The 13129-nt window shown below is 41.8% G+C and overlaps 1 protein-coding gene across 2 annotated transcripts; it reads right to left on the bottom strand.

The window, feature by feature from the left end:
- On the bottom strand, positions 8144-12473 carry LOC104766633. Of its 2 annotated transcripts, none has more exons than XM_010490551.2 (2): positions 11944-12473; positions 8144-11634 (listed from the first exon to the last, which is right to left on the bottom strand). In XM_010490551.2, exon 2 carries the CDS (start codon positions 11609-11611, stop codon positions 10880-10882), a length of 732 nt encoding a protein of 243 aa, XP_010488853.1. In that variant the 5' UTR covers positions 11612-11634; positions 11944-12473; the 3' UTR covers positions 8144-10879. The 2 variants fall into 2 exon arrangements, with proteins under 2 accessions (XP_010488853.1, XP_010488852.1); XM_010490550.1 differs by lacking the exon at positions 11944-12473 and adding an exon at positions 11797-11928.

The raw sequence follows: 13129 nt of genomic DNA, 5'->3' as shown, positions 1-13129 counted from the left end.
CCCCCCCCCATAAACTCTCAACCAAGGAACCTATAGTGGAGAGAAAAATCTCACTCATCCTAATCCCCCCTGAATGGCAATAGTGACACCTCTAGGCCACGCCGGCCACCGCTTGAACGAAACCCAAGAGACTTTTCTACCTCTCAGCCTCTGCCCTTAGTAAAGTCGTCTGAGGATAGACAGACCTTAACTATCTTGGCCGAAAGAACCCCTCCAGTAAATACCCCAACAAGAGACCAGGTCATGGAAGAATTGATGGAGTTTACTGTCCAATATACCTTGTGTGCGGATCCTACATAGAGTGCCGCTCGTAAACTTAGAGTTATCCAAGGAGAATCAAGAAACCTAATGGAGGAGGCTGCAAATAGAATCATTACCTCTGCACTCATGAATGCCTCTGCTCCCACCCTTGAGGAACCAACTTTCCAGGAAAGCGTATCCCGACCGACACAAGTGAGCACTAAGGTTCCCCCTGTATTGAACATTGAAGCTATGAAGAGTGTTAAACGGGGAAGAGGATGGCCCCCATTACATAAAACAACCGGAAAACAAAGTCTATTACTACCAGAAGCTAAATCACAAAAGCGAAGCCTTACTAAAAGTTCCCCAAAAAAGTTAACTTCAAGGAAAGGCACCCCTACACTTGCTAGAGGTAGTTCCAGCAGAACCAAAGCCTCTAAATCAGCCTCCCCTCCAGCCAAACTCTCCATAAGTGAATCCTCTGACCTTGTAAGGACCAGTAAGAAAGCCTCTTCAACGGGTTCACCCACTATTAGCCCTATACCTACTGCAAAAAAGAGGAAGGGAGTGGATTTTCAGAATCCACCACCCCCTCTTCCTTAAGAATGGTTAGTTGAAATTGTTTTGGGCTGGGGAACCCCATGATAGTTTGGAGGTTAAAGGACATAACTAAGAAAATATGTCTTGACCTTATTTTCCTGATGGAGACAAAAAGCCCTACTGATTTCGTCTTGAACAAACTGCAAAGTTTGGAGTTTCCAAAAGGCTTCCTAGTTCCCCCTTTATCTCCAGCTTATGGTGGTTTAGCACTCGTGTGTAAAGATAACCTGGAGGTAGAGATTACCAATCACTGTCCAAACTTCATCAATGCCAAAATTAAAGCAAAAGGGAAATTTTTTATTTCTACCTTTGTTTATGGAGAGCAGGATAGATCCTAAAGGGTAGAGATTTGGGACGCCTTAAAAACTCATGCGGAGGATAGATAGGAACCGTGAATCCTGATGGGTGATTTTAATGACATTATCCATAGGGATGAGAAATGAGGGGAACTCCTAGGCCCGAAGGTTCTTACTCTGACTTTAGGTCCTTCATGTCAGCTTGTGACCTTTACGATTTGAAGAATATGGTCAATTTCCTATCCTGGAGAGGCAAGAGACATACGCACATCGTTAAGTGCAGGCTGGATAGAGTTATGGCAAATAGTTCTTGGACTTTAGCATACCCGTCCGGACAAAGTGAATACCTCCGTTTTGAAGGCTTAGACCACAGACCGGTGGTAACTTCTTTCAACCCTGTTAAAAAGAAAAGGAGAAGCTTGTTCAGATACGACAAGCATCTTAGGGATAATGAGGAAGTCAAAAATTTGATAGTTGAGGCCTGGAACTCCCTAATGACGACGACGGTTGAAAAGAGACTATGCTTATGCCGCCTAGCTATCATAACCTGGTCAAAGAAGCACCATACTAACAGTCAAGCTATTATCTTGGACCTGAGAGAAAAATTGGAGGAAGCAATGAGTGATTCTACTGCAGACAAACTGAGATTGATACTTTAAAACATCTATTACATCAGGCATACCAACAAGAGGACGAATTCTGGAAACAGCGAAGCTGCCAGTTATGGCTAGCCTTTGGAGACAGAAACACATGTTACTTCCACGCTGCAACAAAAGGCCGAAGGGCAATAAATTATACTTATGTTATTGAAAAGCAACTTGGCTCTCATGTGTTCGAGGAAAAAGAGATAGAATCTGTTATCTCATCTTATTTCCAGGATATCTGCACCTCCAGAAACGGGAGTAGACTCTCTATTGTTCATGAAGCTCTGAATCCATGTGTTACACCGGAGAGGAACCTCAACTTATCCAAATGCCTACTGCAGGCGAGATCAAACAAGCATGTTTCTCCATCCACCCGGATAAATCACCGGGGCCCGATGGCTTTTCTGCCTGTTTCTTTCAAAGTAATTGGGAGGCAGTGTCTGATAAAGTAGTCGCAGAAGTCCAATCTTTCTTTATCTCTGGCGCCCTTCCTCGGAATATAAATCATACCCATGTCAGGCTCATACCAAATATTACTAGTCCTACAAAAGTTTCGGATTATCGACCTATTGCTCTTTATTCTCTCTACTACAAGATCATCGCAAAACTCTTGGCGCACCGCCTCCAACCAATCTTGGCAACCTGCATATTAGAAAACCAATCAGCTTTTGTTCCCCAAAGAGCTATATCGGACAATGTCTTAATTACACATGAAGTTCTTCATTACTTAAAGACATCAGAGGCGAAGATAAGATGTTTTATGGCTGTCAAAACAGACCTGAGCAAGGCTTATGACCGGCTAGAATAGGACTTCAAGAAAGCTGTTTTTGACAGATTAGGTTTCCATAACCAATGGACTACATGGATCATGCAATGCATAACACAGTATCATATGCTTACCTTATTAATGGTCAGGCTAAAGGTCTGGTTAACCCCCTCCAAGGAATTTGACAAGGTGATCCACTATCTCCCAATATTTTCATCTTATGTAGTGAAGTTCTATCTGGACTTTGCCATAACGCTCAAGCTCAATGACGTCTTGTGGGCCTGCGAGTCTCAAAACAAAGTCCCCGAGTAAACCACCTCCTGTTTGTGGACGACACCATGTTTTTATGCCGATCGGATCAACAGAACTGCTGGACCCTGAAAAATATTCTGCAAAAATATGAGGAGGCATCTGGTCAGAAGATAAACCAAGCTAAGTCCTCTATCACTTTCTCCTTTAAGACCTGTAATGAAGTTAAGAATGGAGCCAAAGTAGAACTACGTATATCGAAGGAGGGAGGCCAAGGTAAATATCTAGGACTTCCGGAACTGTTTGGGTGCAAGAAAAAGACCTCTTCAGTGAAATTGTTGACAGGATCAAACAATGGGCCCTCAAGTGGTCCTCTCGGTTCCTCTCCTCGGCTGGCAAGCTAACTTTACTTAAATCTGTCTTGGCTGCTATACCATCCTATAAAATATCCTGCTTCAAAATTCCCAACTCTCTGCATAAACGCATTCAATCTGCACTAACTCGTTTCTGGTGGATTCTAATGATGGGAAAAAAAAAATTTGCTTGTTAGCTTGGAACAAATGACTAAATCTTTCAAAGACGGAGGTCTAGGTTTCTTGATTCTCAAAAATTGGAAAAAATGTGCTTGTTAGCTTGGAAAAAATAAAATGTGCTTGTCTGAGCTTCAAACTATCAACATTCTACATGATTCAGTGAGGGACTTAACAACTAAGGATGTGGATATAAGTGGACAAATCAAGAAGCTTCATGGTAAAGTAAGAAGTTCCTCTCCAAAGAAAGCAAGGCAAGGTCTGACTATTATTAGCAGACACAGCTCTTTTAGCATTGACCCATTAATAAGAGGAGCAATGCAATCTTTAAGAACTGAGGGGACTTCATCACCTCTCTATCACCCTTCCAAAGCATAAGAAGTATGCAAAGTCAAGCTTAGAGACTTTAAACAAGCTCACTTGGGAGGAAGTCCCAAAGGTATCCTTGTACATATTGGTTTAAGTTTCTTGTTATTTTGATCTTGTTTTCTTTAGTATTATGGTTCAGTTACTAGGGAGGGAGCTTAAGCACTTGGTAACACTTTCATAAATGAATCCCACCCTCAGCCCATCCCAAGTAATACTCCAACTCTATCTTTGTATATACCATTGCATTTCTTGTTTTTGTGTTGTTTCTTGATTCTTAAATCCTCCTTCAAATTTCTCTTACGCAAGGGACTGTGTAATTTAAGTTTGGGGGAGGGTTTGAGATGACATTTGATGTTGTGTTTTGTTTTCTTATTTCAAATTTTTAGCATAGTCATGTTAGTACTTGCATTTCATCTATGGCATAGAAAAACCTAAAAATTTGAATTTTTTTGCAAAAATCTTTACAAAAAAAGAGTGTTCATGTAGTTTGCATTGCATATTAGGATCTCGTTAGTATGTTTCATGTAGGACTGTTTCATATTTGCATTAAGGATCTATGATGAGTTCAGCCTTGTTAACTTATTTAAATTTGCTAGACTAGGATCAATGCCCAAGTTAATAGTACTTTGATGCTAGTTGAGTGAGCTAGAAGCATAAGATTGAACCAAGACTTGAATTCCTGTATTGCATTCTGGTCTAAATTGAAGCATATTGTGATTTGATGTCATTTCCTACTTATAAGAACCTAATATTGACTTGTAATTATCTGGTTGTGCATTGCTTTAAACTCATGGATACCATATACATATTTGGATCATCTTTCTCTTTTTTACCACTCTTGTTGATCCAAGTAGCTGATTTCACTTTTAAATCAGTTTCCCCTACCCTTAACCTACCCTTCTTTCAAGCCATGTTTATTCTTGTGTGCGTGAGGCCTTTTTGGGATTGAGCTTGGTAGAAAGTGTTAGGTTTGAGCTGACAGGAATAAAGCCTTGTGTAGTTCTAGTTTGCATTTTGCAAACTAGATAGGACTAGGTGATATTTACTTTCTGGGTTTGGGACTTGGTTTGTTTGAAAAAAGAAAAGAAAAAGAGGAAAATAAAGAAAAAGAATGAGAAAAGGGTAAAGTCTTTAGGAGGGGAATGTGTTTTAAGCTCTAGTTAAAGAATGGGGAGGTATAAAGTTTATAAAAGATGGTTCTGGTCAAAGAAAAGAAAGAAAGAAAAGAAGAGTATAGAAAAAAGCTTTTATGTCTTAAGAAGTAAGAAGAAAAGGGAACCATAGCAAATAAGAAAGAAACCTCCATTCCACTAGAAAGTTCAAGTAAGAAACCTCTCCTAAGGCTTAGAACAAAAGAGAAAAAGGGTATTTGAGAAGAGATGAAGTTTAAGGGTAGAACTAGGACCATTTGGGATTAGAATGTTAGGATCAAAATCTTTGGGTGCCTTTGGGATTAGAATGTTAGGATCAAAAAAATTTGTTCTAAGCCTTAAAGGAAATGATTGATCTGAATGCATGTGGATGTCTAAAGCTTGAATCGGTAGAGGTTGTGATAGGTTTGTCTAAAGTTTTTAAGTACATCTCATTCACCTTGCATCATAGTACTAGTAACTTGAACATTGATTCTAGGTAGCTCATTATCAAGTTGTTAGGTTCAAAGATCCCACTTTCAAACCTCACTTCCCTCTCTTTGTCTTGTTTGTTTGCTTGAAGGCAAGCAAAGACTAAGTTTGGGGGTGTTGATGTCACTATATTTTCCCATATTTAAAGCCTTGTTTAGTTCATATTTGGCATCATATATATAAGTGATTCCTTAGGTTTTATAACCATTTCTGTCCAAATATGCACTTAGGATGTTTAGAAGCATGCATTGCATACATTTGTGCATTTGGAGTATTATTAGGTGTTATGGAGCTCTAAAAGGGAAATGAAGGACTTGGTGTTATTTCTGGAGCTAAACAAGAGGACTGAAAGTATCAGGAAGGAAAAAGAAGGCACTTGACCATGCCACTCGACCAGGCACTTGGTCGAGTACACGGTCGGATTCATAACGGGCTCCTTAAAGATCGATTCCAATGAAATGAAGATCTTCCGTTGCAATTCATCTTCAGCGTTCTTCATAACAGTTGTAGCAAATCAAGTTATCTTTCTAATTCCGGTGGTCAAAAGTCAATCGGAGCTGTCGTTCAAGAGTTGTCCCTGTTTTATTGAACAGATATCATCCCAGATCGAAGACTGGAGTTAATTGACGGACCAACCACTCGACCATGCACTCGACCGAGCACATGGTCGAGCACTTGCAGCCGACTTTCTGTTTTGTCCTCTAGCTAACTAGGGCTTCTCTCTCTTTACTATATATGTGTGTACTGGCACTTGTGGCCGAAAAAGTCAGACCCTGGAGACACCTCATAACCTAGTTTTTGCCATTTTTAGCTGTTTTTACTTTATTGCATCATCTCTTATATTTTCTAGGATTTTCATAGATTTGTAACCTTCATAACTTTAAATCTGTTGAGTATTTGCTTTCACATCTTTGTGTTAAATTATTTATCTCTCTCTTATCTATATGATAATGTCTGTTTTAGCAATTTCTGGGTTTGTGTTCTTCATGATGATTTTTAGATCTGATTAGTGGCTTAGGATCCTAGAGATGGGATAGGTTAGTAAAGAGTTATGTTTATCTAGATTGTTTAAGCTTGATTGTTATATATCCCTTCTGGGTTAGTTGTGCTCTATACTATCTTTGTTCTGAGAAGTTAAGGATAGATCTAGGGTGTTTTATCTTCCAAAAGATGTTTAAAATGCTTGATCATGCTAATACTGGAGATTACTGTGCCTAGCCTAAGAGATTAGTTGTCTAGGGTGGTTTTTTGACAAATAATGATCTGGAGTTTATTGCCTGTTTAGTATAGTTTCACCAATGAGAGTTGGGTTAGGATATTACTAAACTTGATTGATAGTATCATGAGAATGGATTAGCAAGTATTAGAAGATCATTGTCTAGGGATAGCTTTTGTGAAGTTTGTTAAACAATCTGGGTAAGCTTAGCTTGATACCAACCAATTACCCCCATCTCTAGGACCTATTTGCTCCTTGTTTATTATTGCTTTCTCTGATAAATCGTTTTTCATCGTTTATCTTGCATCTCTGTTCTTTGTTTTGCTTCTGTTCATCTATTATCCACCACTCGACCATGCACTCGACCGAGTGCATACTCGAGCGCCAGTTTACTTCCTTATTTATGTTATGTTTCTTCCAGTTTGCTCTTAATTGCATTTGTTAGTAGTTTTCTCGTGCTTAGCATAGTTTATTGCACTTGTTTAGTAGCTTAATTTCTGCATTAGTACTGTCTTAAGTTGCTTTAATCTTCTACATTTCATTTCTGTCATTAGGTTGTTAGAAACAAATCATAATCATATCTAGCTTAACTTGAATGCATTAATCACATCTTGACTGCTTACATATCACACTCTTTATGGATTGACATCCTTTATGCTACAACATTCATAAGGGTATTGAAACACCTTGCATACATTCTGATCATCTCTGCTTAGGTCTCTGATTGCATGTTTGCATACATTCATTCATAAGTAGATACTTGAAAAAGTTCTTGTTTCACTTGTTGATAAAGGCTCTCAAAACGTGGTTCATTAAGCGCATGAAGGTAGACGGTGCATTAGTTAAACCAAATGGCATAACCAACCACTCGTACAAACCTTGCTTGGTTTTGAAGGCGGTTTTCCATTCATCTCCTTCCTTCATCCTCACTTGTTGGTAACCACTTTTGAGGTTAATCTTAAAGAAAATGGATGAACCGCTCAGCTCATCCAACATGTCTTCTAGTCGCGGAATCAGGTACCGGTACTTGATCGTGATGTTGTTTACGGCCCGGCAGTCGACGCACATGCGCCACGATCCGTCTTTCTCTAGGACAAGCAGGTCATGGACCGCACATGGGCTAATGCTTTCTCGGACATAGCCTTGGGACATGAGCTCAGACACTTGTCGCTCCAACTATTTGGCTTCATCCGGGTTCCCTCGGTACGCGGGATGGTTGGGAATTTGTGCCCCGGGGACCAAGTTGATCTGGTGCTCGATGCCCCTGAGTGGTGGTAAACCTTCGGGCAGTTCATCCAGGAACACGTCCGAGTATCTCCTAAGCACGTCCTTGATGACGTCCGGAAGTGTGTCCTCTAAGCCGTCTGTTCCTTCAACCAACAAATCTCTAAAAACCATCAATAAGACTTGGTTGGAGTCCGTAATGGACGTTCTAACATCACTTGACTTAATTAGGAAGTTCATTTTAGGGTCTGAATCCTTAGACAGCTTCACTTGCATTTCCCTAGCTTGTGTGGGAGTTAAGGGCTTTAAACTTATACGTTTGTTATTGTGTACAAACGTATACTGGTTGGTGCGACCGCAATGTGACGTGCCTTATCAAACTGGCTATCTTGCATCGGTACTACATCACATAGGACTTGGTCCTTGTACGGTCCAACACTAAAAGGGACGAGGACTTGGTCCTTCACGCGTATCACGGTATTATCGTCCAACCACTTAAGCTTATAGGGCTTGGGATGGCATGCGGTTGGCAAAGAAAGTTTCTTGACCATGTAGGAGCTCGCTACATTCATGCAAGAGCCTCCGTCAATGATCAAGCCACACACCTTCCCGCTCACCGTGCATCGCGTGTGAAAGATGTTGTCGCACTGGTTGGAGTCATCCGGCTCTTGACTAGTATTGAGGATGCGTCGGATCATCAGAAGTTCCCCAAAGTCAGGTTTGGCTATGGCCTCCTCCATGTTCGCTACGTCTTGGTCATGTCCCTCGTCCATTTCTCCTTTGGATTCGAGTTCTCCGGACTCGGTTATGATCATGGGACAGTCGTGGGCATAATGGCCTCGATCTTGGCATTTATAGCAAATGATGTCCCAGCTCCGCACGTCGTTGGTCGTCTTGCGAGGATCTTGTCAGCTGTCCTTGGTTGTTTCCTTGGGCTTGAAACGTGAGTCGACGATGGCCACTTTAGACTTCTCTTGTGGTCGGTTGGATGGCGATGCGTTTGGTGACCAGTTAGGAACACCTTGGGTTCGGGTCCGGCTTACGACTGCGAGCTTCTACTTGATTTGGGTCTCTATTTGTAGTGAATGATGCAATAGTTCTTCAAATCTTTGGTATCGTTGGCGCTAGACCTTGCGTGCAATCCGATCTTGTAGACCATCGAGACACTGAGCCATGAGGGACTCCTCGGTATCCTCTACTTGGAGCCGGTTGCTTAGGTGCTCGAACCCCTTGTAGTTTTCCTCAACGGACCGCGTGCCTTGGGTGAGTCTCCTAAATTTCTTTTAGAGCTCGCGATGATAGAGTGGTGGGACGTAGCGACGTCTCATAACAGATTTCATGGCTTCCCAAGTAACAAGAGGTCGGTCATGGTTTCGACGCTGTTCAGCAACTAGGCGGTCCCGCCATGTGAGTGCATAGTCGGTAAGTTGTGCCATGACATAAGAAATCTTGCGTACTTCCGAGTGTTTGTAGCAAGAATAGATGTGGTCCATCCGGCTCTCCTAGTCGAGGTATGCCTCGGGGTCGGATTTGCCGGCAAAAATCGGAGCTGACATCTTGTGTCCTGGTTCGGTCGGACATGGAGATTCTTTGTACCGATCATCGCAATGGTAACGTTGCCTCGGATGTGACTCATACTCGTCGTTGGACTGGTCACATATGCCGGTTCTTGTCTTTGCCATCGTACGGGCGGCGGATCTTCTCTAGGAGGGCTGGCGAGTTCAAGTCGGCCCAATCGCTCGGCTAGATTTTCTATGTCGTTGCGAAGGGCCGTTAAGGTGGCACCAATCTCCGGCGGTGGTAACGGGTCTCCGATGGTTGTTGTGCGTCCATAGCATCTGTGGTACGGACGGAAATCTTGAACGGCTGACGTGGACTTGGTCTGTCCGCGATGTGTTGGTCGAGTGCGTCATGTACCTCGTTCAAACAAAACGAATATTCGTGAGTATAACACGTCCAAAGTTGGCGGATAAGATATTATTTGGACAATCAATGATTTATAAGACAACGAAGCAATCATACAACCTCTGACTAACAAAAAGCAACTACACGCACCTAAAAACAAACACACGCACAAAAAATAAAAACTTTTGGGACCACAACAAGAACTGGAAACAAAACACTCTACTTTATGGATCTAACAAGTCCTAGGCAAGAAGAATGATGAACAAACAAAGAAACAGGACGGACAAACGAAGGGATAAACGATCTAGAGTTTCAGAAAGATACAACCTTTAGTTAGAACAGTTTGGCTCTGATACCAGCTGATGTGAACCTAGGTCACAGTCGTTACAGAGGCATACAGATGGATGGTCATGACAGACGGACGGACGCTGCAGACGGGAAGTCGATGCGGATGGTCGCACGGTCGTTGCGTATGGTCAGACGCGGATCTCCGGTTGCGGATGACGTATGAATGGAAGAGATAGCGGATGGAAAGATCGATGGGAACTGAAGCGGCTAGCAAACCAAGTAAGAAACTCGACCTTGGTTCCCTAGAGAAAAATGGGGCAAAGTGAAACACAACTAATGATTGAAATCAAACGTCGTGTGATAGAGGCGGTATGGATTGAATCGGCGATGTACACGAGCGATGGGAAGTGTCGTACGCCGACTAGAAGAAGAGAGATCTCATATCGGTCCTTCTAGGTTTTCTTTCAAGCCCAGTCCCGGACTAAGTTGTGAGAAAGAGAGTTGAGACAAGAAGCAAAGATTCACTCTTTGGAAAATTTATGATTTCATTCAAGTGTAAAGAGTCTAAGCTAGTGGCGTTGGGAGCTTAAATAGTGTAAGGGTTTATAGGGGACTAGGGACATGCGGACTCGCTATGGTGCGCACACGTTTGCCCTTGACGTGTCTTCATAGACGGTGAACACATCACCCTCTATGTGGTTTAAACAAGGCCACATACGTCACACTATTCCAACGTTCACAAGGGAAGAATCTAGAAAAGTTCAAAACGCAAAGTTTAAAGATAAAGGACAGAAAAGAAAGGTCGCGTCCTTAGGTTGAGTGCGGATGACACATCACTGACGTTAAACGCGGCGTTGCACGTATCCTTGGGTTAAACGCGGCGTTGTGCGTTAGGACTCGTCCCCTCATTAAAACCTTCTCCGGTAAACCTTATGGGACAAACCCGAAGTAAGGAAAAAGAGTACGAGTCATGATCCTAACGTCTTTGGCACCCTCATCCTTGGGTAAGGACAAAGGCCGTACGGATGGTCTAGCCAATGGTTGCCTTGGCCGAGTCGATCTCTTGGACTTCTTGGACGAAGTGGTTGATATTGTGTCTTGAAGTCCAGGATGAGCTCTTCCTCCGAGTGGTTGCATCGGGATGATCCTAGGCATGTTGGCTCCAAGTTTTCCCAAGGGTGATACAAGTACTCCGCTGGTGTCCTGGTCTGGTGCGAGTGTTCCTGGCCGCGTCTCCGGTCCCGTGCTCACATCAGTACTGATCCAAGCTGAACATCGCTCACCATCAAACCTTCGAAAATCCACTTTTCCCAGCCGAGTAACCCCAGAGTACTGACCTGGACCCGTAGATCCTCTACCCCTCGAATGCTCATAGCTAACCCCACCTGATTCCGGAGCCGCTGAATCCATCAAAGGGCTTTGTTCTTCAAGTTGCTTAGAACTCTGAGAAGCCTTTTGACCAGATATGATCTTGATCATCTGAAACATCTCTGCGATGTTCCGATCCAACTTACGATTCTGATTCGCGATCGCATACTCAAGGGCTTGCGTACGATCTAGCAAATTTTTGGTTTCCACCGGTGTCACTTTTTTTTCTTCTTCCATGGTAACACCCTCTCCCTCGTTGTCCAGCCTGTTTATATGTGAACGTGTTCCAACCATCGTTTCCAAGGATTTGCTTAGCTCTGATACCAATGTTAACGTAAATCAATAATCGTAGTGAATAGAGGAAATAGCAGAGAGTTGAAAAATAGAGAACTGAGAAACAGAGAGATCAAAAGCTGAATAACTTGTATTTGATAAAAAATGAATCAACGTTCAAGGAATACGAAGGTTCATCATCTCACCTTGAAAGTCTCTCCAGCAGAGATTCTCCCACAAAAACGATGAGGAAGAAGAAGTTTCTAGAGATTACAACTTAGGATAAACGTTGCATAAAAACAAATGCTGAGCTAACAAATGCTCTTATAGAGTGTTAACGTCGGCTAACAAACCTGACAAACACCGTTAACGCGAACTTATTCCTTCCGTGACGTTGACATCCTTAAACCGTCACTTCTCTTAGCTCATATCTAGCATGTGCCTCTCTTCTGATTCTTATCTCGACCTTACACGTGCAGCTCCGGATTTACTGTAACAATTCCAGACGAAAATAGTTGGTGTGACTTTCTTTGATGGCCAGCCGTTTCCACCGCCATTATGAGTGCGTTCTGGTTACGGCGTTCTCGTTACGCTGTTGTATGATTTGGTTTTTGATGGTGACAGCTCCGTTAAGCATATCTAGATCCAAACGCAAGTCGCGTAGAAACGGTGTGATGGTGCTTCTACTGAAAAGAATGAAAGAGACGAAGAGAAGAAGAAATCGCGTTTATTTTTTTGTCTCTCGGATTTGGATACCCGACGAATATCCGATTTTTTAACGGATCTCCGAAAACTAGATATCCGAATAAACTGATCCGAATCCGGATATTAAAACTAAGGATCCGTCGGATACAGATCCGGATACACTCAATTTTGTCGGATATCCAGCTTCATCTCAGGGCTAGTTTTAATACGAAAGTGAAACATTTGTTTACAATTATTATTGTTTGTAAAGTTGGAGAATAAAGTGGCTAATTCATTCTTTTTTTTCTATTTTTTTGTTAAAAACGTGGTTTCGTTCCTTCTCATCTATTATTTTCTTTGTTTTTCTATATTTATGGATAATCCTTGGCTGTTTATAAAATTGCAATGGAAGTTTCATCAATTTTGACACTAATATATCACAATTTTGGTTAAATAGGAGATTGTTTGTTAGAGTACCGAGCAATTTTGAATACATTCAACCAATATATTTCGATAAGATAAAACTAAATAAACAGTATTTTGTGATATTGGTAGGGTGGAATAGGTGCATGCACCCATTATACATAAACAGAACATATTATTGGTGTTGTTGTTTAGACTAATAATAGTAAAAGATAAAACATCTTTAATAGGACTAGTAGTATTCATGGCTCCTAAAAGATAAATCATCTCCATAAAAACAGTAAAAGATAAAAGCATCTCCTAGGACTAGTATTACTCATGGCTCGTAAACCACTAAAACAGAATCTTACTGATGTGTTTAATTGACAACGAACGATTGTGTGCTCAGCATATGTTGCGCAAAAGCCACTTTATAATATTCCGTTTCTGCCA

The sequence above is a fragment of the Camelina sativa genome, chromosome 19 (assembly GCF_000633955.1).
Source record: "Camelina sativa cultivar DH55 chromosome 19, Cs, whole genome shotgun sequence".
Classification (NCBI taxonomy): domain Eukaryota; kingdom Viridiplantae; phylum Streptophyta; class Magnoliopsida; order Brassicales; family Brassicaceae; genus Camelina; species Camelina sativa.
Note: the sequence above shows the minus strand (reverse complement) of the source record. Positions and strands in the feature narration are given on the sequence as shown.

Coding starts and splice junctions, on each gene's coding strand:
- LOC104766633 (XM_010490551.2), bottom strand. CDS start 11,611: ATGGTTGGAACACGTTCACATATAAACAGGCTGGACAACGAGGGAGAG.